This window comes from Oenanthe melanoleuca, chromosome 4, assembly GCF_029582105.1.
Source record: "Oenanthe melanoleuca isolate GR-GAL-2019-014 chromosome 4, OMel1.0, whole genome shotgun sequence".
NCBI classification, from domain to species: domain Eukaryota; kingdom Metazoa; phylum Chordata; class Aves; order Passeriformes; family Muscicapidae; genus Oenanthe; species Oenanthe melanoleuca.
In genome coordinates, this window is record NC_079337.1 from 52689836 (window position 1) to 52708200 (window position 18365).

At 41.7% G+C, this 18365-nt stretch overlaps 1 protein-coding gene across 1 annotated transcript in view; it reads left to right on the top strand.

Annotated features, from left to right (window-relative positions):
* PPARGC1A (PPARG coactivator 1 alpha) overlaps positions 1 to 18365 on the top strand; it is a 68388-nt gene that overhangs the window by 17749 nt on the left and 32274 nt on the right. The window contains exon 3 of the mRNA XM_056490264.1: positions 17751 to 17942. Coding sequence (XP_056346239.1) covers positions 17751 to 17942 — 192 coding nt within the window. The remainder of the gene's footprint in view (positions 1 to 17750; positions 17943 to 18365) is intronic.

Sequence of the window (18365 nt, forward strand, 5' to 3'; positions counted from 1 at the left end):
TTTTATTGTGTGCTAACGTTACTGCTCTGTTTACAGCAGATTTAAGAGTTTACTTTAGGCCACAGTGTTACCTTCCAGTTTCCCTAATTCTATCTGCTGGCAATCCCAGCTATGTGGTTGGGGTGGCTGCCCCTGTCCTAAAGGAATTTGTGTCAATTTCTGCAGGGACAAATCCTCCCTGTGCTAAACCGCTTTGCTGTATTTGCTCAAACTCGAATTTTGACAAAGGCGTTCTGTCCACATCCACCAGAAGAGATTGTGGCTTTTTCAGACCTGGAAGTAGATGTGTTGGAAGCTGCCTGTACGTGGCTGATAACTGAGATGAAGCATCTATGTAGCACGATCCATGCCCTTTTCTAATTTGTCTTTGAATGACAAATGTGTCTTCACTGAGTCAGCAAAAGAAGAGATCCTGCAGTAGAATTCACTGCCCTTCTATCCCTTTCAACAGAGTAGCTAGGTTTTCCCAATTCCTTCCCAAAATCTGTCTTTAAAAGAGCTCTTACAAAGACATTCCTGAAATGTATTGTGCTGAACTCCATTATATTCTCTAGTCACTTCTGATTCAGGCTCATAGTGTGCTGCTATTTCTTTAGGATCCCCCTCAATGGGGGAATACAATGCTAGTGTATTCCAAATAAAAAAGTAAATAAGTTAAAAAATTTAAATCTTTGTTAAAGTCAAAGTTGTAGGAATTTGGAGATAGTCCACGTTTGTCTTCATCACTGTTGTCCCTAGGGAGTCAACTCTTAAGACCTGAGTGGGAATGACCTCAAAAAAGAAAAACAGGTTTCATTACAAACTTCTAAATTTCACACAGACAGTACTATAGTATAATATTGTGCTTGGGTTTTTTTTTTTTTCTCAATAGCAAAGGAGTGAAAATGCCCATAGACGTGGAATAGAAACCTAGAAAATATTTAAATGTTTGAATCCATCTGAATTGTTTCTGTGCCTAATTTATACACTCCAAAGTTCCTGGAGATGTCTTCCTCCTGCTGCTTGAATGCTTTGGATATGTGCAGGCATCCTTTGTGGTTTTTAAAGCTACTCAGCTAATGAAGGATCAGGGCCACTTCACCTAGTGTTCTCCTTCTCTGAAATCCAGTATTTGTTTTGCATTGGGGGTAATTGTACCTAGAGATATTAGACAAGCCCACTGATTCAGACTTGGTAACTCTTGACTATCTTCCCATATTGCATTGCATGATTTGGTTAGATTATGCCTTATCTCTAACCTTCTTGCTTCAATAAACACACAATATCTAACTTGTCTTCTTCCACCTTATACACAAGGAAAATCATCAGCGCTTAATCTGCTGCTGGTGTTAATGGCACAATTCCTCATCCTAATTCCAATTCACTCTGCCTGATATCCCACAAATGCCTTTGAGAAAGGCATTTTATCCCTGGTACTGTGCCAAAGACACTTTCTTCCTTCGTCACTGCTGTTTGACTTTCTATGGACTTTCACAGGCTGTGGTGGATGACAGAGTCTTACATAGGAAAATCTGCAAACGAGTGCCACATCCCAGGCTGTCACTTCAGCTTTGAAGGTCCCTGGCAGCAGATCCCTGATCTTGAGCCACTACTACAGAAAGAAAGTGTAGTCTTTTCACTAGCACAGAAAATAATGGAAAGAGTAGCCAGTAAAAAACAAGGCAGTAACATAACTTTTTTTTCCTTTCTTTTTCTGTCTGGCAGGTGGTCACACATTGCAGATACCCCATGCTCTGCCCTCTCATAGGCTCTGCTCCTTGGGACCCTTATTCAGTACAGCTGCCATCTTGGCAGCCTGATGGGGATCAAAAGGGATTGCTTTTTTGATTATTTTTGATTCCAAGGGCCATCCAAAGTCTAAAGTAAAATACTTTCCTACTTAGCTTAATGTTTTGCTGAACCCTCAGTTCACTTTATCCTTCATATCTTTCCTTGGGACAAACAAGTCTGTACAGGTAAAGACTTAGCTTACAGGCTTTGGTTATTTTCTGGTTTTTATATTCCCACAGTAAATTATGCAAAGAGAGGGCCCCACTCAAGCAATATGTTTTGTGGCCCTTTGTTTTTCCAAGACACTTACTGAGTTGCTCTTCCTCCTGCATTTTAGGGTATTGGCCCAGCTTTTCATGTTAAAATGGATGGTCTCCATGCTCGCTTTGGAACTCAGTCATGACTGTGTTCCTTTCCAGTGGTCCAAACTAGTCTCTTGCTGATGTTCTCCCTAACATCCACTATGTCACAGAGGTATCTTTGTCTTTCTGGTAATGGAGTTATATCTTACACATCAGCCTTGTTCTGTGTGTCTGTTTACTACTCTCTCAATGTCAACTTTCTCTGGAAAATTCCATTCTGGAATGTTAGTATTAAGTGAGCAAATATTACGGTGACATTTTTTGTACAAAAAACTGGCAAAATCACCAAGTTCCATGAATGCACAAAATGAGCTGCTTCTTAGCTGTGGGCTGTGACTCCAACAGTCTTGACAGCCGTTTTTTCAGTCTTCTTCTGATGACTAGAAGTTCAGATGAAAGTGCTCAGGGATGGGGAATGTGAGCACTGTTGGTGTTGGTGAAATGTTCCCTGATTGGAAGGGGGTAGTGGTGTTGCTTGCTGGAGCCCTGCCCTCCCACCATGACTACAGCCTGCAGGCACTCTGGCCTGGAGAAGCTGACTAATCCCTGAGCATCAAATCCCCTTCTATAAAGCAAGGATTATAATCCTCCTTTCTTGATCTTGTCTGTTTGAACTGTGAGTACTTTCTGTAGATACTTTCCCTGCAGATCATTCAATGCAATGGGATGTTTCCTTGGTAGTGCTAGAATGCTACTTAAAAATTCAAATTGCAGGAGATGGATAGTAATGTTAATCACCATAATGAAGATGGAGCCTGTTTTTTACTGTATGACAACGGGAGGAAAGGCTGAGAGATAGGTATCTAAAATCACTGAGTGTATACTTTCAAAGACAGGACTTGCTCAGCAGCTAGGTGACAACAGACATTTTGGTTATTTGACAGAGAGGCTGTGAACTTAAGTCCTGACTTAGAAAGAAAATTTTCCTCCCAAACGAAGACATACAGAGGGATTTAATGGCGGTTGCAAGACATGTGGCTGTGTTATGCCACTATGTGTGAGCTTATGAAGATACACAGTGTGTATCTGGTGAGGGAATCTGTGAATTCCACCACTATTTAAGAGAAAAAACATTCCTCACTCAGAAAAGAAAGTCAAAGAAAAGTTGTGTCTGAGAGGACAGGCTCTAAGGGAAGACACTTCTGTTCAACTGCATGGATGGCTTTTAGCCTGACCTAGCCCAGCCTTTCTGTCTGGAAGTTGGCCTCACTCAAGGTGAGATTTTTAAATTATGTTAAAAATTGCTCATACTGAAGAGTTGCAGGGGAGAAAGAAGTGCTGGAAAACATACTAAAATGTGTGTGTGAATCAGTTTCCATTCAGTGCTCATTTCAGCAATCACCTGGATGCCAAGACTGGCGTAGTACAGGGGGCATTGTTGGAAGGCAGCAGCAGGAATGAGTGTGCAGAGGCCCTGGCTGCTGGAATCCTGTGAGGTTCTGATCTGAGCTGGTACAGTGAGTACCCACAATGGTGTTATCTGCACGAGTGCAGAGCTGAGGCAGCGACAGCAGCAGGGGTGTTACACCTCATGACTGGTTTCTGCAGAGATGTCTTTCAGAATGGCTGTAGCACAAGTGAAATGTATGTAAGGACAGAGAGCATTTGTGCTTTGCTTTGGTGCTTTGGAGTTTCTTTTTTTTTGGTACCTTGTCATGGTTTTCAGCGAGGAGCAGATGAACAGGTATCCTGCTTAACAGAGCTTAAAGAGAAACTGCTTGTAGCCTAAAAAACCCACCAAAATCTCAATTTGTGTGTTTTAAAGATGAGGTGGCTTCTTTAAAGATTGTAGAGTCTTGCAGTTTTACTCCAAAGAAACACTGCTAGCTCCACAGTTCATTTGGCAGGGATCCATGTCAGATTGTGGAGCTTTAGTCATATGCACAAGTCTTCTTATGGCACTAAAAATCATTAGTTTTCTTCTAAAGTCATGGGCAAGGAACTAAAATTGTCTCACTCAAATATGCATTTTTGAATTTCAAAATTAAATGTAATAAAGGAGTTTTTTATTTTTATTTTCTTTTGATGACACATGCAATGAGAGAGTGAGGATGCTGCATTACAGTATCTTTTGATTTGCTATTTGCTATGTGTTAAACATTTGTATTTCAAAGGAGCGTTTGTACCTATACTGAGTGTTTGGCAAATCCAACAGCTCATTAGATGTTAACAATAGCAACACTGCTAAATACAAAGGATTCATAGGCAAAGTACCCCTCAGGCTATATCTCTGAGAGAAAAAGTGGCAAATAGAATCAGAAACTAATTAAATAGTCAGCTAAAGCGAGCATAACTTAAAAAAGCTCTAAAACTACCAAAAATGGAAACATATTACAGTTATCTGCATTCACAGTGCAGAACAAGTTTGGTAGTATTTAAGATAATTCTCTAGTGCCTGCTATTTTTAGTCCAAGGGTAAGCTTCTGTAAGAGCCTTTCAGCGTTGCATCCCTTTAACCTGGCCTAACAAGCTAAGCCAGTAAGCTGTCTGATTTCCGTCTTACAGGAGGCAGAGAGATAGCTGAAACAAACCATTTGTGGTGCAAACGCTCAGCCTATCTTGTCTTAAGAGCTTTCTTTGTATGTTTTTTTTTTTTTTTTTTTTTTTTTCCCAAACATCTCAGTATTAAGCTTGCTTGTCAGAGACTAAATTGTCAGGCTTTGCTGTTTGGAAATGGTAGAAGCACAGGAGTGAAAGGAAGATTTTATGGACTCAGCCTAATGGAAATAAACATTTCTGCATTGCCAATGGTGAAACCCGATCAGGGCAGTTTAAGCTATTGCTATTGATGCCTCTGAGGAAAAAGGAACATATTTAGTTTTTCTCAGGGAAGGAAGGGCAGACATAAAGGGCCTGATTTCCTTCTCACTTACACTTAATCTGTCCTTGTTTAACTCCATCGGCTTTGCCAGGTGATGCTTGGTTTGTGCTGCTCTGATCCTAGGGAAGCCCAGCTGGAGTTGGTGTCGTGCTCCCAGTGCCTCCAGCACTCTGATTTATGGCACTCTTTGCTATCAAAACGGGGCAAGGCCAGGTGCAGTTGTAAAACACTGTGGTGCTCATTGCACTCTGGTGTTTTGGTGCTTCAGGTGGATAAGACTTTGCAATATTGCTCACTCACAGGTAGCTGGCTCTTTTTTACTTGAAATACCCTGTGGTGGGGTGTCCTTTCCCCTACTCCTTTGTGTAGAATCAAGTGCAACCATGTTTACTTTCTTGTCTCCCTGTTTTCTCTTCCTCTCTCCCCTCCTTTCCCCTCCTTACCCTCTGGTAGTGTGTGTAATCCTCATGTATGTTTACAAAACAAGATTTGATTGCTTCCTAAACATGAGTAGTCCCCCCCACTCCTCTCAGCGAGCTGAGCAAGGCTTGGACACTCTCATCTTGGGCTCTTTCCAATCTATAGCTCCCTTCCTCTCTTTCTTCCCCCTCAATATGGGTGCTGAAAAACATGGAAAAATATCTCAATACTAAGGGAGGTTATTTTAGCCAGGAAAATGTAGGCTGTGTTGAACCCTGTGATCTGCAGGGTCCCATCTCTGGTTTAGTATTCAAATGGTTTCAATTTTCCTATTATTCTTGGGGTTAGGCACATCCCATGGGGTTTTGGCTGTGCATCTAGCAGCTACACAGACTCAAATTGTAACTTGTGTTAACTTCAGCAGGGATAACTTTTAAACTGAAGTTGCACTTGACATGGACAAATAATGTCAATGTATTTCCAGTAGGGAATGCAAGCACAGTGTGTACCACATTGTAGGCAAGGTGAGCCCACACCACTTTTAAATTCAGTGTCTTAGTCACAGCAATGTAGTACTCAACTGCAAAACTCACTTGGTAAGGAGGAAGAATTACCCTTGTTGGCCTGTGTCTGGACTGCAGTTAGTGCTGGGCAGAGTGGTACAGACACACTGTGTTAGGAGCTGCTATTCTCAGCTCCAACATACACAAAGAGCAGAGGACCAGGTCCCTAGCTAGTGTAAATCTGCATAGCTCTGTTAAAACCTGTGGAGAGGTCCTAATTTACTGCAGCTGAACATCTGGGTCTAAGTTCTTTTTCTTTTGTTTACCAGCAGGATTAAATAGAAGTACCCCCACTTATTTATTGTAGGTGCTGTGGCAGCACCTCAAAGCCCAGTGGTAAAACAGGACATGGTTGTGAAAGGGGTTGTGTGAACACAACAAAAAGTCCCTGTCTAAAGGAGCTTACAGCCTAATTAATAATGTTATTTAGTGCATTGGTAAGTACATCTGGACTTGACTGTCTGTTCTGTGTCATCTTTTAGGAGGCTAAAAAATATGCCCAGTTTTATTTTTGCCATTTCTGGTGAAGAAGGGACTGGTTAACATGAGTGTCTCACTAAAAAAAATTGTAGTCTTTTACATCACACAGATGGAGGGCTCATGATCAGGAACATGCAGACTTTTTTAGAAGACTAGCAGAGAATGAGCAATAAATTCAGTCTTGACTAAGGAGTAAATAGAGGAGAGGCAACTGCAGTGGGAACTGTAGTGTGCACCGCAGTAGGCATGCACTACATAACTCTGCCAGACTGATTGAGGGGAAATGGATATGGTAATGTAAACTAGCAAATTAGTTTTACATTTTATTGTCAACCCCATTTTATTAATATTATCTGTGAAGACTTGTGGGTTCCAGGAAACTTAGCAACAAGCCAACAGCGGGCATGCCCTAGAGGAGACTGCAACAGATAGCTCTTCTGTGATGGTTTTTTTTCAAATGTTTTCTCTTTTAAAATCACCATCTCTACTTTACAGTTCTATTTGCATACACAAAATTGGATTAAAAGAACAATAAAGTCTTAGCACTGAATGACAAATCAAGGGGATATGTAACTGAGGATATTATTGGACATGTACATAGCCAAGTGTTTAACCGGTGGAAAATTCAGACACATCTCCTCCTCCTGAAGAGTATTCTTGGTGGTTGTAGGGGTTTACCTGGTTGCTCTGTGCAATCCTGCAGTGATTTTGAGGTGAGGACTTGCTTGCTGGGAGAGGCTTTCATTTTATTTTTGTGGGACTGTGAAGGCACTCTGAAGAGCCTGGCAAAATTAATCTGTGATCTGTGCTGTTAAACCCTGTACCTGCTAGGACGTTCCTTACTGTGGGATCTCCACATTCTCATTTGGTGCTTCATTAAAAGGGAACCTTTATAGCTTTCAGCCTAGGACACTCAGAGTACAGGTACCTGAGGTTTATGTTATCAAAACCCCCTCTCTAAATGGTATGTGTGTCAGTCAACACGTCTGCTCGTACATACAAACCAGGAGGACACTGAAGGACATTGCTGTGCCATCTAAAAATAACTTACAGCTAAACAGGTAAAATATACAGAGGAAATGAATATTTAGGCTTGTGAACAAGTTTTTGTGTTGTATCTGAGCAAACTCTTTTAACCAACTCAAACCAGATAGCTGCCATCCAGTTAAATTACAATAAAAAATGATGGGAAGTCATTATTGATGTATTAATGATGCACTGATCCACTCATGCTTCAACTGTAAGGAAAACCACTGCTTTTCCTCCTGTGAGGCATGACTTGTGTTTGTCATACCTGTTCAATGGGCATGTGTTAGGCTTGATGAAGCTGAACATGCTGAGAAATTAAAGCATCATAAAAAGCATTTAATGAAGTTGATACTTTACAAGTGCTAATTTCCTGGTCAAATTAAATTCCAATTTTCTAACAGTAAAAGCACCAGATAGAAATGTCTTATTTTGTAGCTTAAAGGAATTTTTGAGTGTGTGTTCATTTGTACAAAACCAGTTTCCCTTTAAATGAACAAAATTTAAAAATCTGTGTAAACTCTTCTCTGCTATATTGTGTATAATTTTACCTTTAAATTTGTATTTCTTTAGAGTCATAAATCTCAAGATAGAAGCAGGGGTGATTATAGACATCCTGACATCCAATATAATTAAAACTAAAGGAAATGCAACACTTAAATAGAGAATGAACAAAAGCAACAAGATAATGCTTCTTGTTGGCAAAGGAAGAGTCCATACTGCCACTCAAGTGCAGTTTTTAGAGATATTTGTCATGATAAACAGGACAAACAAGTTTTTACATCAATTACATGTGTGAAATCATCACTGCAAAATATATATAGCTTTTTTTTTCTTTCCTCCAAGATGTGCTATGTTGCCTTACAAAGGTATATGAATGTTGAAAAATCTTATGTCAGTGCATAGAGAGATTAGTGTGGGCATGCACCATAAATCAAGTAAATAAATAAATCTGAGCAAGCAGTGCTTGACTGTTTGGACTGAAATACTGCTGACAGTGTCGTTGAAAGCTCTGCAGCAGAAGAGTCCCAAATGTCTTCCCTACCTTATGCTGTAGCCTACCTTCCCTTTCTTCCTTCTTTCTGCAATACCCACTCTGTATTAGAGCTTATCCACACTGGGACCCCAGGATCTTTAACTCTCTACTCTCCTGTCTTTTATAATAATAATAATAATAATAATAATAATAATAATAATAATAATAATAATAATAGTAACTAAAAATCTTTGTCTGAGTTGTTGCTCGGGACCTTATTACATGCATGAGTGACTGTCTGTGTGTGGGAAGGGAGGATGGGTAAGAGGTGCCATTTGCTGCTCCAGGTGGCAGAGTTTCTGTGTGGTGAGCTCAGAGGCAGCCTGCCTGACCTCCTTCATCCTGCATCCCTTTCCCCAGCAGCTCTGGCAGGCAGGAAACATCCTCAGCAGCATCCTCACTCACTCCTCTGCTCACCTGTGCTTCCTCAGCAGCATCCTCACTCACTCCTCTGCTCACCTGTGCTTCCCCAGCAGTTCTGACAGATAGGAAACATCCTCAGCAGCATCCTTACTCTCTCCTCTGCTCACCTGTGCTTCCCCAGCAGCTCTGGCACACAGGAAACTTCACCTCCACCCCAACTTCTCTGGTTTCACTCTCACACAGTGAAGAAAAACTTACTGTCCTTTTTATTGTGGCTTTGCACTTCTTTCCTTTGCACTTCTGCTCTTTCCCTGCTCTTGGTTTTATCCACCAGAAACACAGAGTTAGTTTTGTGCTTCATTGTGGGGCTCAGCCCAAACCATTGTGGGCTGGACAAGACATGCCAGATCTTCTGCTGTTCTTTCTTCTTCTGCAGTTTCTCACCAGGTGTCCTTCACTAGCAGTGGACAAGGCAGCACAATGATAAGACCATGGTGTGCCTCAGTATCACAGACATGCAGTTCCTTTGCAGTGCCAAGTCCTGTTAAAAAGTTAAAAAGCCCCCCTGGTGAGCTAACCAAGTAAGAAGCAGGGGTAGAGCATTTATTTAGTAATCAGCAAATTAGTCTATATAGTCAGCAAATGTTTAGGCCTAAACTGATGATGATTTGTTTTCAAGTGTTTTCTCAATATTGTGCTCAAGTATAAATTGAATAGAGTGACCTTTTGATAGTGAGTCAAATTGACTGCATTTGCAAAGATTCTGTGGTTTTACTTACTATAAATTTTTGATATTTGGCCTACCACCAGTGAAATGAATCCAGCACAATATCTAATCATTGGTCCCCTTAATACAGTCAATAGCACAATAGCTCTCTTACAGATTGTATTTTATCTTTTCTCCAGAATCAAAGATTACTATGATAGAGGGGAAGGATGCAGTTTACACAAATCAAATTGCAATGGCTTGTAAAATGTGGATGAATTTTGGTCAAAAGATGTAGAGCATGGGCTGCTAGCTAGATCCACAAGTTCATGAGATGAGTAAGTCAATTAGTATCTCTTCAGTTTATTATAAACCTAATTTCCAGGCTGTAATGGAAACTTCTGAACTGCAACAACTCGTTAGAAGTAATAAAAAAAAAAAAAAAGTGATTTGTGGTAGGAGAATATTCAATAGGCTTTTTAAAACTGACATGCTTAGCTTAGAGCAGAAAGGTTAGATTTCTCACTTGAAAAGGTAGTCCATCTCATGGGAGCTATGGCAGCATTATTTCCAGTGATCCGAGGGCATGATCTTAAAGAAAAGCCTATTTGCAAGTGGTCTGTGCTGTGGTTTTGAGTTGTGATGCTTTAATACCAAGTACTTGACAGAAGTTTTACAGTGTCAGGAGAGCATCTCACAGAGAAAAAGCAATCTGAGCTCAGTTACCAAGATTACACATCAGAACTTTCTGAGAAATAAGCAACATGTTGATAATGATGATGATGGAAAAAAGAATTCATTTATTTTATTTTTTTTTTATTTTTATTTTTATGTTGCTATACCCTGAAGAGGAGAAGGGGAAAATGGATGCTGCCAATGCTCCCATCTCCATCATCCTGTAGACATTTAGCAGGTCCTTCCAGTGTTGCCATAACGTTCCTGGGAGCAATGCTGGGGGTTTGTGCCCCTCTGGGACCTAGCTCTGGAAATTAGGCATTGCAATACCTGTATTGTGTAGAATCACAATATTTATTTAACATTGTTTTTGGAGAGAGCATTTTGGGATGGTAGAGCACATTGCTTCAAGTCTATAGCTGGAGAAATCCAACTGGAATGATGCTTTCACCTAAATATGGGCAAGTGATTGGTCTTACAACTGAGATATATCCACATTCCATATGGAGGGCAGAGGGGCTGCTGAAATCAGAAGGCAGGTTCTGGATTCGAGTGGTCTTTGCCTGTAGGTGTGTGTGAGGAGTATGAATATAGCTGTCTCCTTCAAGGAAAGAAAATATCTTGTTTCCTTTCCATGCCCTAAAGGCATTTGCACAGGGGTGGTGATAATTAATCCCCATATTTCTAATTCATATAAAGGAATCTGGCTGTAATTTTCTCCTAGTGGGACTCCATTTTGTTTTTAAAGATAATTGATAGCTCTGGACTTAAACATTTCAATTATGGGAGTGTCTCTTGGGGACCAGACTAACAGACCTTGGAAAAATGTTTTAATGCAAATGTATCATGTGAATTTTTACTGTAAGACAACGCAGGATGCCTAAGGACTTGCAAAGCAGTTGAACAGCAAAATAAAAGCTGTTCAAATATACAAGGGCATGGGACTGATTGGGAGCAGGTGAGGTAGAACAAGTGGTTCACCACTTATTCACTTACTCATCTTTGGCCCTGGGTACAGCCAGCTCTCAGCTGAGGAGCAGGAGGTGCTTGCCTTGAACAGCACATGGAAAAGGCAGCAAAATCAACGTGACAACTCTGTCTGTGCCATGCCTGGCAGGTTGGCTCTTCCTGTACCAGAAAAGGCAAAGCTTGGGCTGTAGTTCTTCCCTTTCATTGTCCTTGACGTCAGTTCTTACTTTCCTCTGTCAGGAGGAAATGCATCCTAATCCCTGTACACCTCCTGCCCTCCCAGTGCTTCTGCCCAGCCTGTGGCTCCTTATCCTCTTGTGGTAAGGCTTGGTTTGTGGGGCCAGGGCTCCTACTCCTGCATGTTTGCTGACAGGAGGTGCTCAGGGCCTGAGTGGTGTTAATGAGCTCTTTCAGTGCCTCTGCATCCTATGTGCAGAAAGGGGTGAATCTGTACCCCTCGTTTCTTAAGGAAAAGACGATCTTAAGGACATCCTTACTCCAAAATTTGTCATTAAGGAATTAAGTTCTGTTGGAAATCCCTGATGTGCTCACAGGTCAATTTTGTTTGTTTGAAAGTAGTGCCATAATGTATTAGTATTTTTAGATCACTCAGATATTTTCAGCTGGAGGAAAATCTTCTGTTTTCTTTGTTAATTGTGCTATGAATAGATCTTAGGCTGATGAGGAGAAATGAGTCAATATGTTGAAATGGTGATCCCTTGTGAGTTCTGGTGTACACCTGGCTGTTCTGAATTGCTTACCAAGCTGGGCTGCTGGAGTGGTGACAGCTTCTACCAGCTGTGGATCTGTCCCAAAGTTTCCTGGGCTTTTTGCAAAGATGTGGCGAGCTGCCACTGCTTCCAGCTCCTTGGGGCTGTGGATTAATAATGCAGTTTAGACCCTGGTCTTTCAGTGGAAATCCCAGTGGGCCAATGCACTATTCAAATTGCCAGTAAAGAAACTTTACAGCATCATCATTCATTAGCTGATTTGATTCCTAGAGATAGAGTCAGCAAAAGTTGTGCACTTACAAATCACCATTGAAAGGGAGAGTAGAAGTCACCCAAAGGAAGATGTTGGAGATACTGTTAATATTTTGAGAAGATTTTCTAAAAGATGGGCTTGACCCTCTTCTGGAATGGATCAGCATACCTGTGCTGATGATCAGAGCTGCAGGATAATCCTGAGTCAGTCAGTCAGCTTCAGGATTTTCCAGAAGGGATCACAGAAACACTGATGGATAGGTTGGAAAGGACTACAGGAGTCAGCTGGACCAACCTTCCTGCTCAAGCAGGGCCATCCTAGAGCACATGGCACAGGATTGCATCCAGACACTTCTTGGATATCTCCAGTGAGGGAGACTCCACAACCTCTCTGGGCAATCTGTTCCAGTATTCTTGTCATTCACAAAGAACCTCATGTTTAGGTGGAACTTCCTGTGCATCAGTTTATGACTGCTGCCTCTTTTCCCATTGCTCAGCAGCACAGAGCAGAGCCTGGCTCCATCCTCTGACCCCTCCCTCCAGGCACTGACAGTCATTGATGAGCTCCCCTCTCTGTCTCTTCTGGAGGCTGAACAGGCCCAGCTCCCTCAGCCTGTCCTGTACCAGAGATGCTCCAGCCCCTTCAGCACCTTTGTCACCCTGCTCTGGACCTGCTCCAGGAGCTCCATGTCCCTCTTGTGCTGAGGAGCCAGAGCTGGACACAGCACTGCAGATGAGCTCCACTAGGGCTGAGCAGAGGGGCAGGATCACCAGCCTTGTTCTGCTGGCAGTGCTCTCCCTGGTGCACCCCAGGGTACCACTGGCCCTCTTGGCACAAGGACACTGCTGGCTCAGGGACACTTGGTGTCCACCAGCAGCCCCAGGTCCCTCTCTGCAGAGCTGCTCCCCAGCAGTTTGGCCCCAAGCCTGTGCTGGTCCCTGGGGTTATTCTTCTCCAGGTGCAGGATCCTGAATTTGCCTTTGTTGAATTTCAAATGGGTTCCTTTCTGCCCATCTCTCCAACCTGCCCAAGTCCTTCTGAGGCTGCCCAGCACTCAGGGGGACCAGCCCAAAACTTCTCCCAGCTTTGTGTCATCAGTTAATGTGCTGAGGAGGCATCTGGACCTTCATCCAAGTAATTAATAAATAAGTTAAACAGTACTGGGCCCAGTATTGAAACTTGGGGGACACCACTTGTGAGAGGTCTCCAACTAGAGCCTGTGCCTCTGATTACAACACTCTGGGATCTGCTGTTCAGACAGTTTTCAGTCCACCTTGTTGTCCACTCAACCAATACACACTTCCTGAATTTGCCTATGAGGATATTGTGAGAGACAGTGCCAAAAGCCTTGCTGACATCAAAGCAGGCAATATCCACTGCTCTCCCCTCATCCATCAGTTGTTTATCATAGAAGGCAAGCAGGCTGGCCAAGCATGATTTATTTATCTCTAGTGAAACCATGCTTGACTACCTCTGATCACCTTTGAGTCATCCATGTGGATATAGATCCAGAATGAGGTGCTCCAACACCTTTTCAGAGATCAGAGCATGGCTGACTGGCCAGTCATTCCATGAGTGGGCCAATACTGGGTCCAGTATTGAACCTTATGGGACACCACTCATGACACCACTTAGGATTCCTTGCCATTTTTGAAGTCTGGGGTGACATTTGTTTTCCTGCAGTCCTCAGACACCTCTCCTGATCTCCATGACCTTTGAAAGATGACCATGAAGCAGCCTCTCTATGATATCTGCCAGCTCTCTCCAGCATTTATGGATGTATTCTGTCAGGGCCCATGGACTTGTGGATTTTAGATTTTCCTAGGTTTTCTCTAACCCAGTCTGATAGTAATGACAGAGATTTTAAAATGCTGCCTGATTTTTTTAAAGGAAAAAAAAATAAGGATAAATTACAGCATTGCTCCCTGTATGCACCCTGAAGGGATCCCTGTGAATGACAACATGGACAAGCCTGTGTTACAGCTCAATCTTTGGCCTCTGTGGTCTCTGTGGATTGGTGACAAGTAACAGCCATTACAGACATAAAATGCTAACCACAGGGTGAACCCAGCTCCATCAATAGTCAGAATAAGCAAAAGAGAAGGAATCATCAGGGGTAGAGGATTTAAATACCTTTGCCTGGGTAAATTATCAACTCATTTCACTGACCAAAGAGAAAATGTCTCTGGAGACATTTTACTGAAGGCAGAAATGCATTTAGATTGTTGCACAATTATTACAGTGTTTTCAGACAGAGAATTATTTTTAGTGCTGTAGAAGTATTAAAGTATTAGAGCAAAGCATGTAAAAGCAGAGAAGAGCACAGTTAGAAACTTTCCATGGTCTTTGGACTCCTGGATTACTCATGTTTGAAGATTTGTTGATATTCTGGCAGTTTACCTCAGTTGGATTCACCTGTAAAGAGTGACACAAATGCCAAATTTTATTTCCTTTCAGAGCTAATGGCATTCTGGATATGCTGGAAATTTCTGTTGTCCCAAACGCAGAATCACATGCATTCATTTGCATGCTTGTGTTTCTTGCCTCCTTCATCTGGGTGAAAATTTACAGGGATCAAAACATCTCTGGCCCCAATGTTTTTATGCTAATATAACAGTGTGATTTGGAAGTGATGCATAACTGCTTCTGCATTAAAAAGGAAGTTAGCAACACGCAGTTATCATGAGTTGTTTGCATAAAAGTTTAATAATTGAATATATTTGCCGTGCAGCTTTGAGATTATCCTCTGGTCCTTTTTCTTACACGTTGTAGTTCATTTAGGTAGTCTAAATACCTAGGATCTGGTCCTAAAAAAGAAGCAAATCCTTCTTGTAGGATCCTTCTTGAGGTTAGGACATGGTGGAGTCAGTTCCAGAGAGCACACAGCGAGTGCATCCTCTGGCCTCCTGTTCCACCGAGCCTGTGTGATGAGCAGGTTGGATGCCAGTCTGAAATGTGAACTTCTGCAGTGACAGTGCTGAAACTGTGAAAGAGCCTGCATTTGGCCATGGTGTTGCTTCTCCCCAGTGCTGTCAACACCAAGACTCAGGCTGCAATAGCAAAGGAGAAAGCTGCTGCTTCAGTGATTATTGCTCAGGCGTTGATGTACCCAACCATCTCTCCCTCTGCATCTCTCCTCAGCACTGCTTCTGCTGTATCTAATAATTGTGTTTCTTTATAAACAGTAATTTAGGACAATTAGGAGCAGTAGCATAGTTAAACCTTTAAAAGGTTATCTAGCAATGTCATTTTCTTGACTAATGTGTTCCTGCTGCCATGTCGTTTGTGAATAGACATGTGTTAGCCAGCTAGTGTGCTTCATCTGTGGTGACTTTGATTTATTTGCTCTGTAAATTGGGACTGAAGCAATAATGGAAAGTGACATTAATTGTTTAACAGAGTCCTCTTTGTCACATCCTCTGCTTTCTCTGGGGTGTTTGAATGTTGAAACTTGTACAAAACTAATTGAAATTGCAGTGATGAGGACCAGTGTCCGCTCAACTTTCTCTTCTTGAATGTCAGCGCACTTGAATGTCTGTTTAAAGCATGAGAGTTGAGCAACTAACAGCAAATATCAGGTTTTCTTCTGGCATGCTATTATTAAAGAAGGCATTCCCTGTTAGTAATAGCAGCACTTCCAGCTCTGTTTTCAGCTTTATAAGCTGAAGGGCTCAGCAGTGTGCCCCACCAGCTGGACTTGCTGAAAAAGCTCCTGGTGTAGGGCTGGGGGTCAGGCAGCTAAACCAGTTCATGGACACCCTAGGCTCAAGGGCTGGCTCTCACACCATTCATCCCACCACCTGTGAGGGACTTGAAATGCCATTAAAAAAAACCACTGGTACACACTTTCTTTCCCAACAATGCCTTTTCTTACTATTCTAGAAGTGACACCTTAATTTTCCTCTTTTCCTTTCAGAAAGTGGCTTTGAAAAGCTGGATTCTGAGCATGGTTTTATTCAGCTCCCTTCTGCCATTTCCACACACTGAATTACCACAGCTGTATGCATATGTCTGCTTAGTATGGTAGAAATAACCTGATATCGAAATCTGGATAATTTTTCTCAGTGGCCAAGTGCCTTTTGGCCTTTGAAGTAAATGCTGCTCCTTAGCATTAGCTTGCCTGTGTATTTACTTGTTTCTTGGAGGTGGTGCTGTAAGCACCAGAACAGTTTGTGCTCTGCCTTAGCTCAAAGACAGCTTTTATGTCAGAAGCCGTGAGGTGTGATTTGGCAGAGAAGCCTAGCAGGAGCAATTATCTGTGTGGTTTATGATCATCTCTGTTCAGAGTCTGCTAGATAAAAGTATTACTGAAAAAAGTAATGCTAAGGGGATACCCAGATTCACTTGATAATTTTTTTTCCAAAGTTTAACTTGGCAGTGTTTTGCTGTTGCCTTTTTTAACTTTTTTTTTTTTTTTTTTGCCTGTTTGTTTGTCTTGCTGGTATTATTTGTCTTGCTACTTCACTTTTATACTTTGAGATTTGAACTTAGCTGAATTTTTTTCACAGTGTGAACCTGGAGCATGATGAGCTACTCTGAAGCTGGTGGAAAAACTCCCAATTTGATATCACTTGAATCAGTGAAAGGCTTTTCATTTACTTCAATAGCACTAGGATCAGCCTAGGAGTCCTAGATAATTGATCTGTCAAGATCAATTTCCAATCTTTCTGAAAAATAAATATAATGATTTTTACACAGTTCTATTTCTCAGTTCTAACTCTCAGCACTCAAAAAAAAGTATCTTAATATACAGTAGGGACTATATTTCATTAAAAATCAGGAGGCACTTAAATTTACTCAATTTGACAAAAAGAACTCTTGTTGCTGAAATAAGATATAAATTAACATTACAGCCACATCTGATTAGAAATTAATCTACTTTTTATAATTGCAGTCGGAATTTGATAAATGCATACAATAGAGCATTGAGCTCTCAAATGATATAACTCTAAAGGACAACTTCAAAGGCAGCCTGCCTAATACATTTCTTTAGAAGAAACCCAAACAGCCTGTCATTTACCATATGAGTGCTGCTGGCTGCTCCTATGCCAGAATGCTGAGGAATGAGAAGCTGCTCGTTTGGTTTTGGAGCAAGGATTTGCAGAAGAGAGGAAGGGAAACCTTTTCTCACTTGCACTGGACCATGTACATGAATGAGGTTTTCCGTTTTTTACTGGTGATTCTTTTTGGTGTCCAGATTAGCTGTCTGATTCCTGTAGTTTTGTCAGGTCAATTAGCTGGTGTTAAGTGTGGAAGAGCAAAAGAAAGAGACAGCCTGGGCTGACACCATCATTAGGTGTCAGCATCTTAGGCTCATCCTGTAATACAGTCCCTGGGTGATTACTTATCATTGTTAACACCTGATAAAAAAAAAAGAATTGTGGAAGAAAAGTAAACTAGCAATACACTAAAAAAGTGAAAAGAGATTTCTTTTGAACAGAGATGGATCATTTTATTGTGTCTAATTACACTGAGATTCTGTTGCAGGTTAGTGTTGTCTGCTTGTTCACATACACAGGCGTAGTTTTGTTCTTTTCTCACCTGGTTCCTCTCTTTGTTTTGCCCTCTCCCGCAGAAGATAGATGAAGAGAGCGAGGCAAACTTGCTAGCTGTTCTCACTGAAACGCTGGACAGCATCCCTGTGGATGAGGATGGATTGCCTTCCTTTGATGCACTGACAGATGGAGATGTGACCAACAATGCGGCCAGTCCCTCCCCGCTGCCCGACGGCGCCCCTCCCGCTCCGGAGGCAGAAGAGCCGTCTCTAGTAAGAACCCTTCCTACTGTTTAACAGCAATTGGATGGGCCCTGGCTACCCCTGCATGGGTATGATGTAGTCACAGTAAGGTCTGGGCTTTTCGTTTAGGCTGGAGAGGAAAATCAAGTGAAGAACTGAAAATTAAGCGGGGGAAAGCCCCCCACCAGATAGCCATAGGATGATTAATATGGCATATTAATTAATAATTAATATGGTTTATTAAAAAGTTGTTGAAAAGTTTTTTTTTTTAAATTCTTACTCTTACTTTTGCTTATCATTCTGTTCAGATAAGTTGGGGTAATGGTTCTTACTCATATTTCATTTCTCGGGGCTCTTTTCGTAGTGTATGTTTAGACATAATTTTTGGTGATCTGTGATGAAAGACCCAGTGAGTCTGTTGGGATGCAGGGCTGATTTTGTGTCTTTATCATT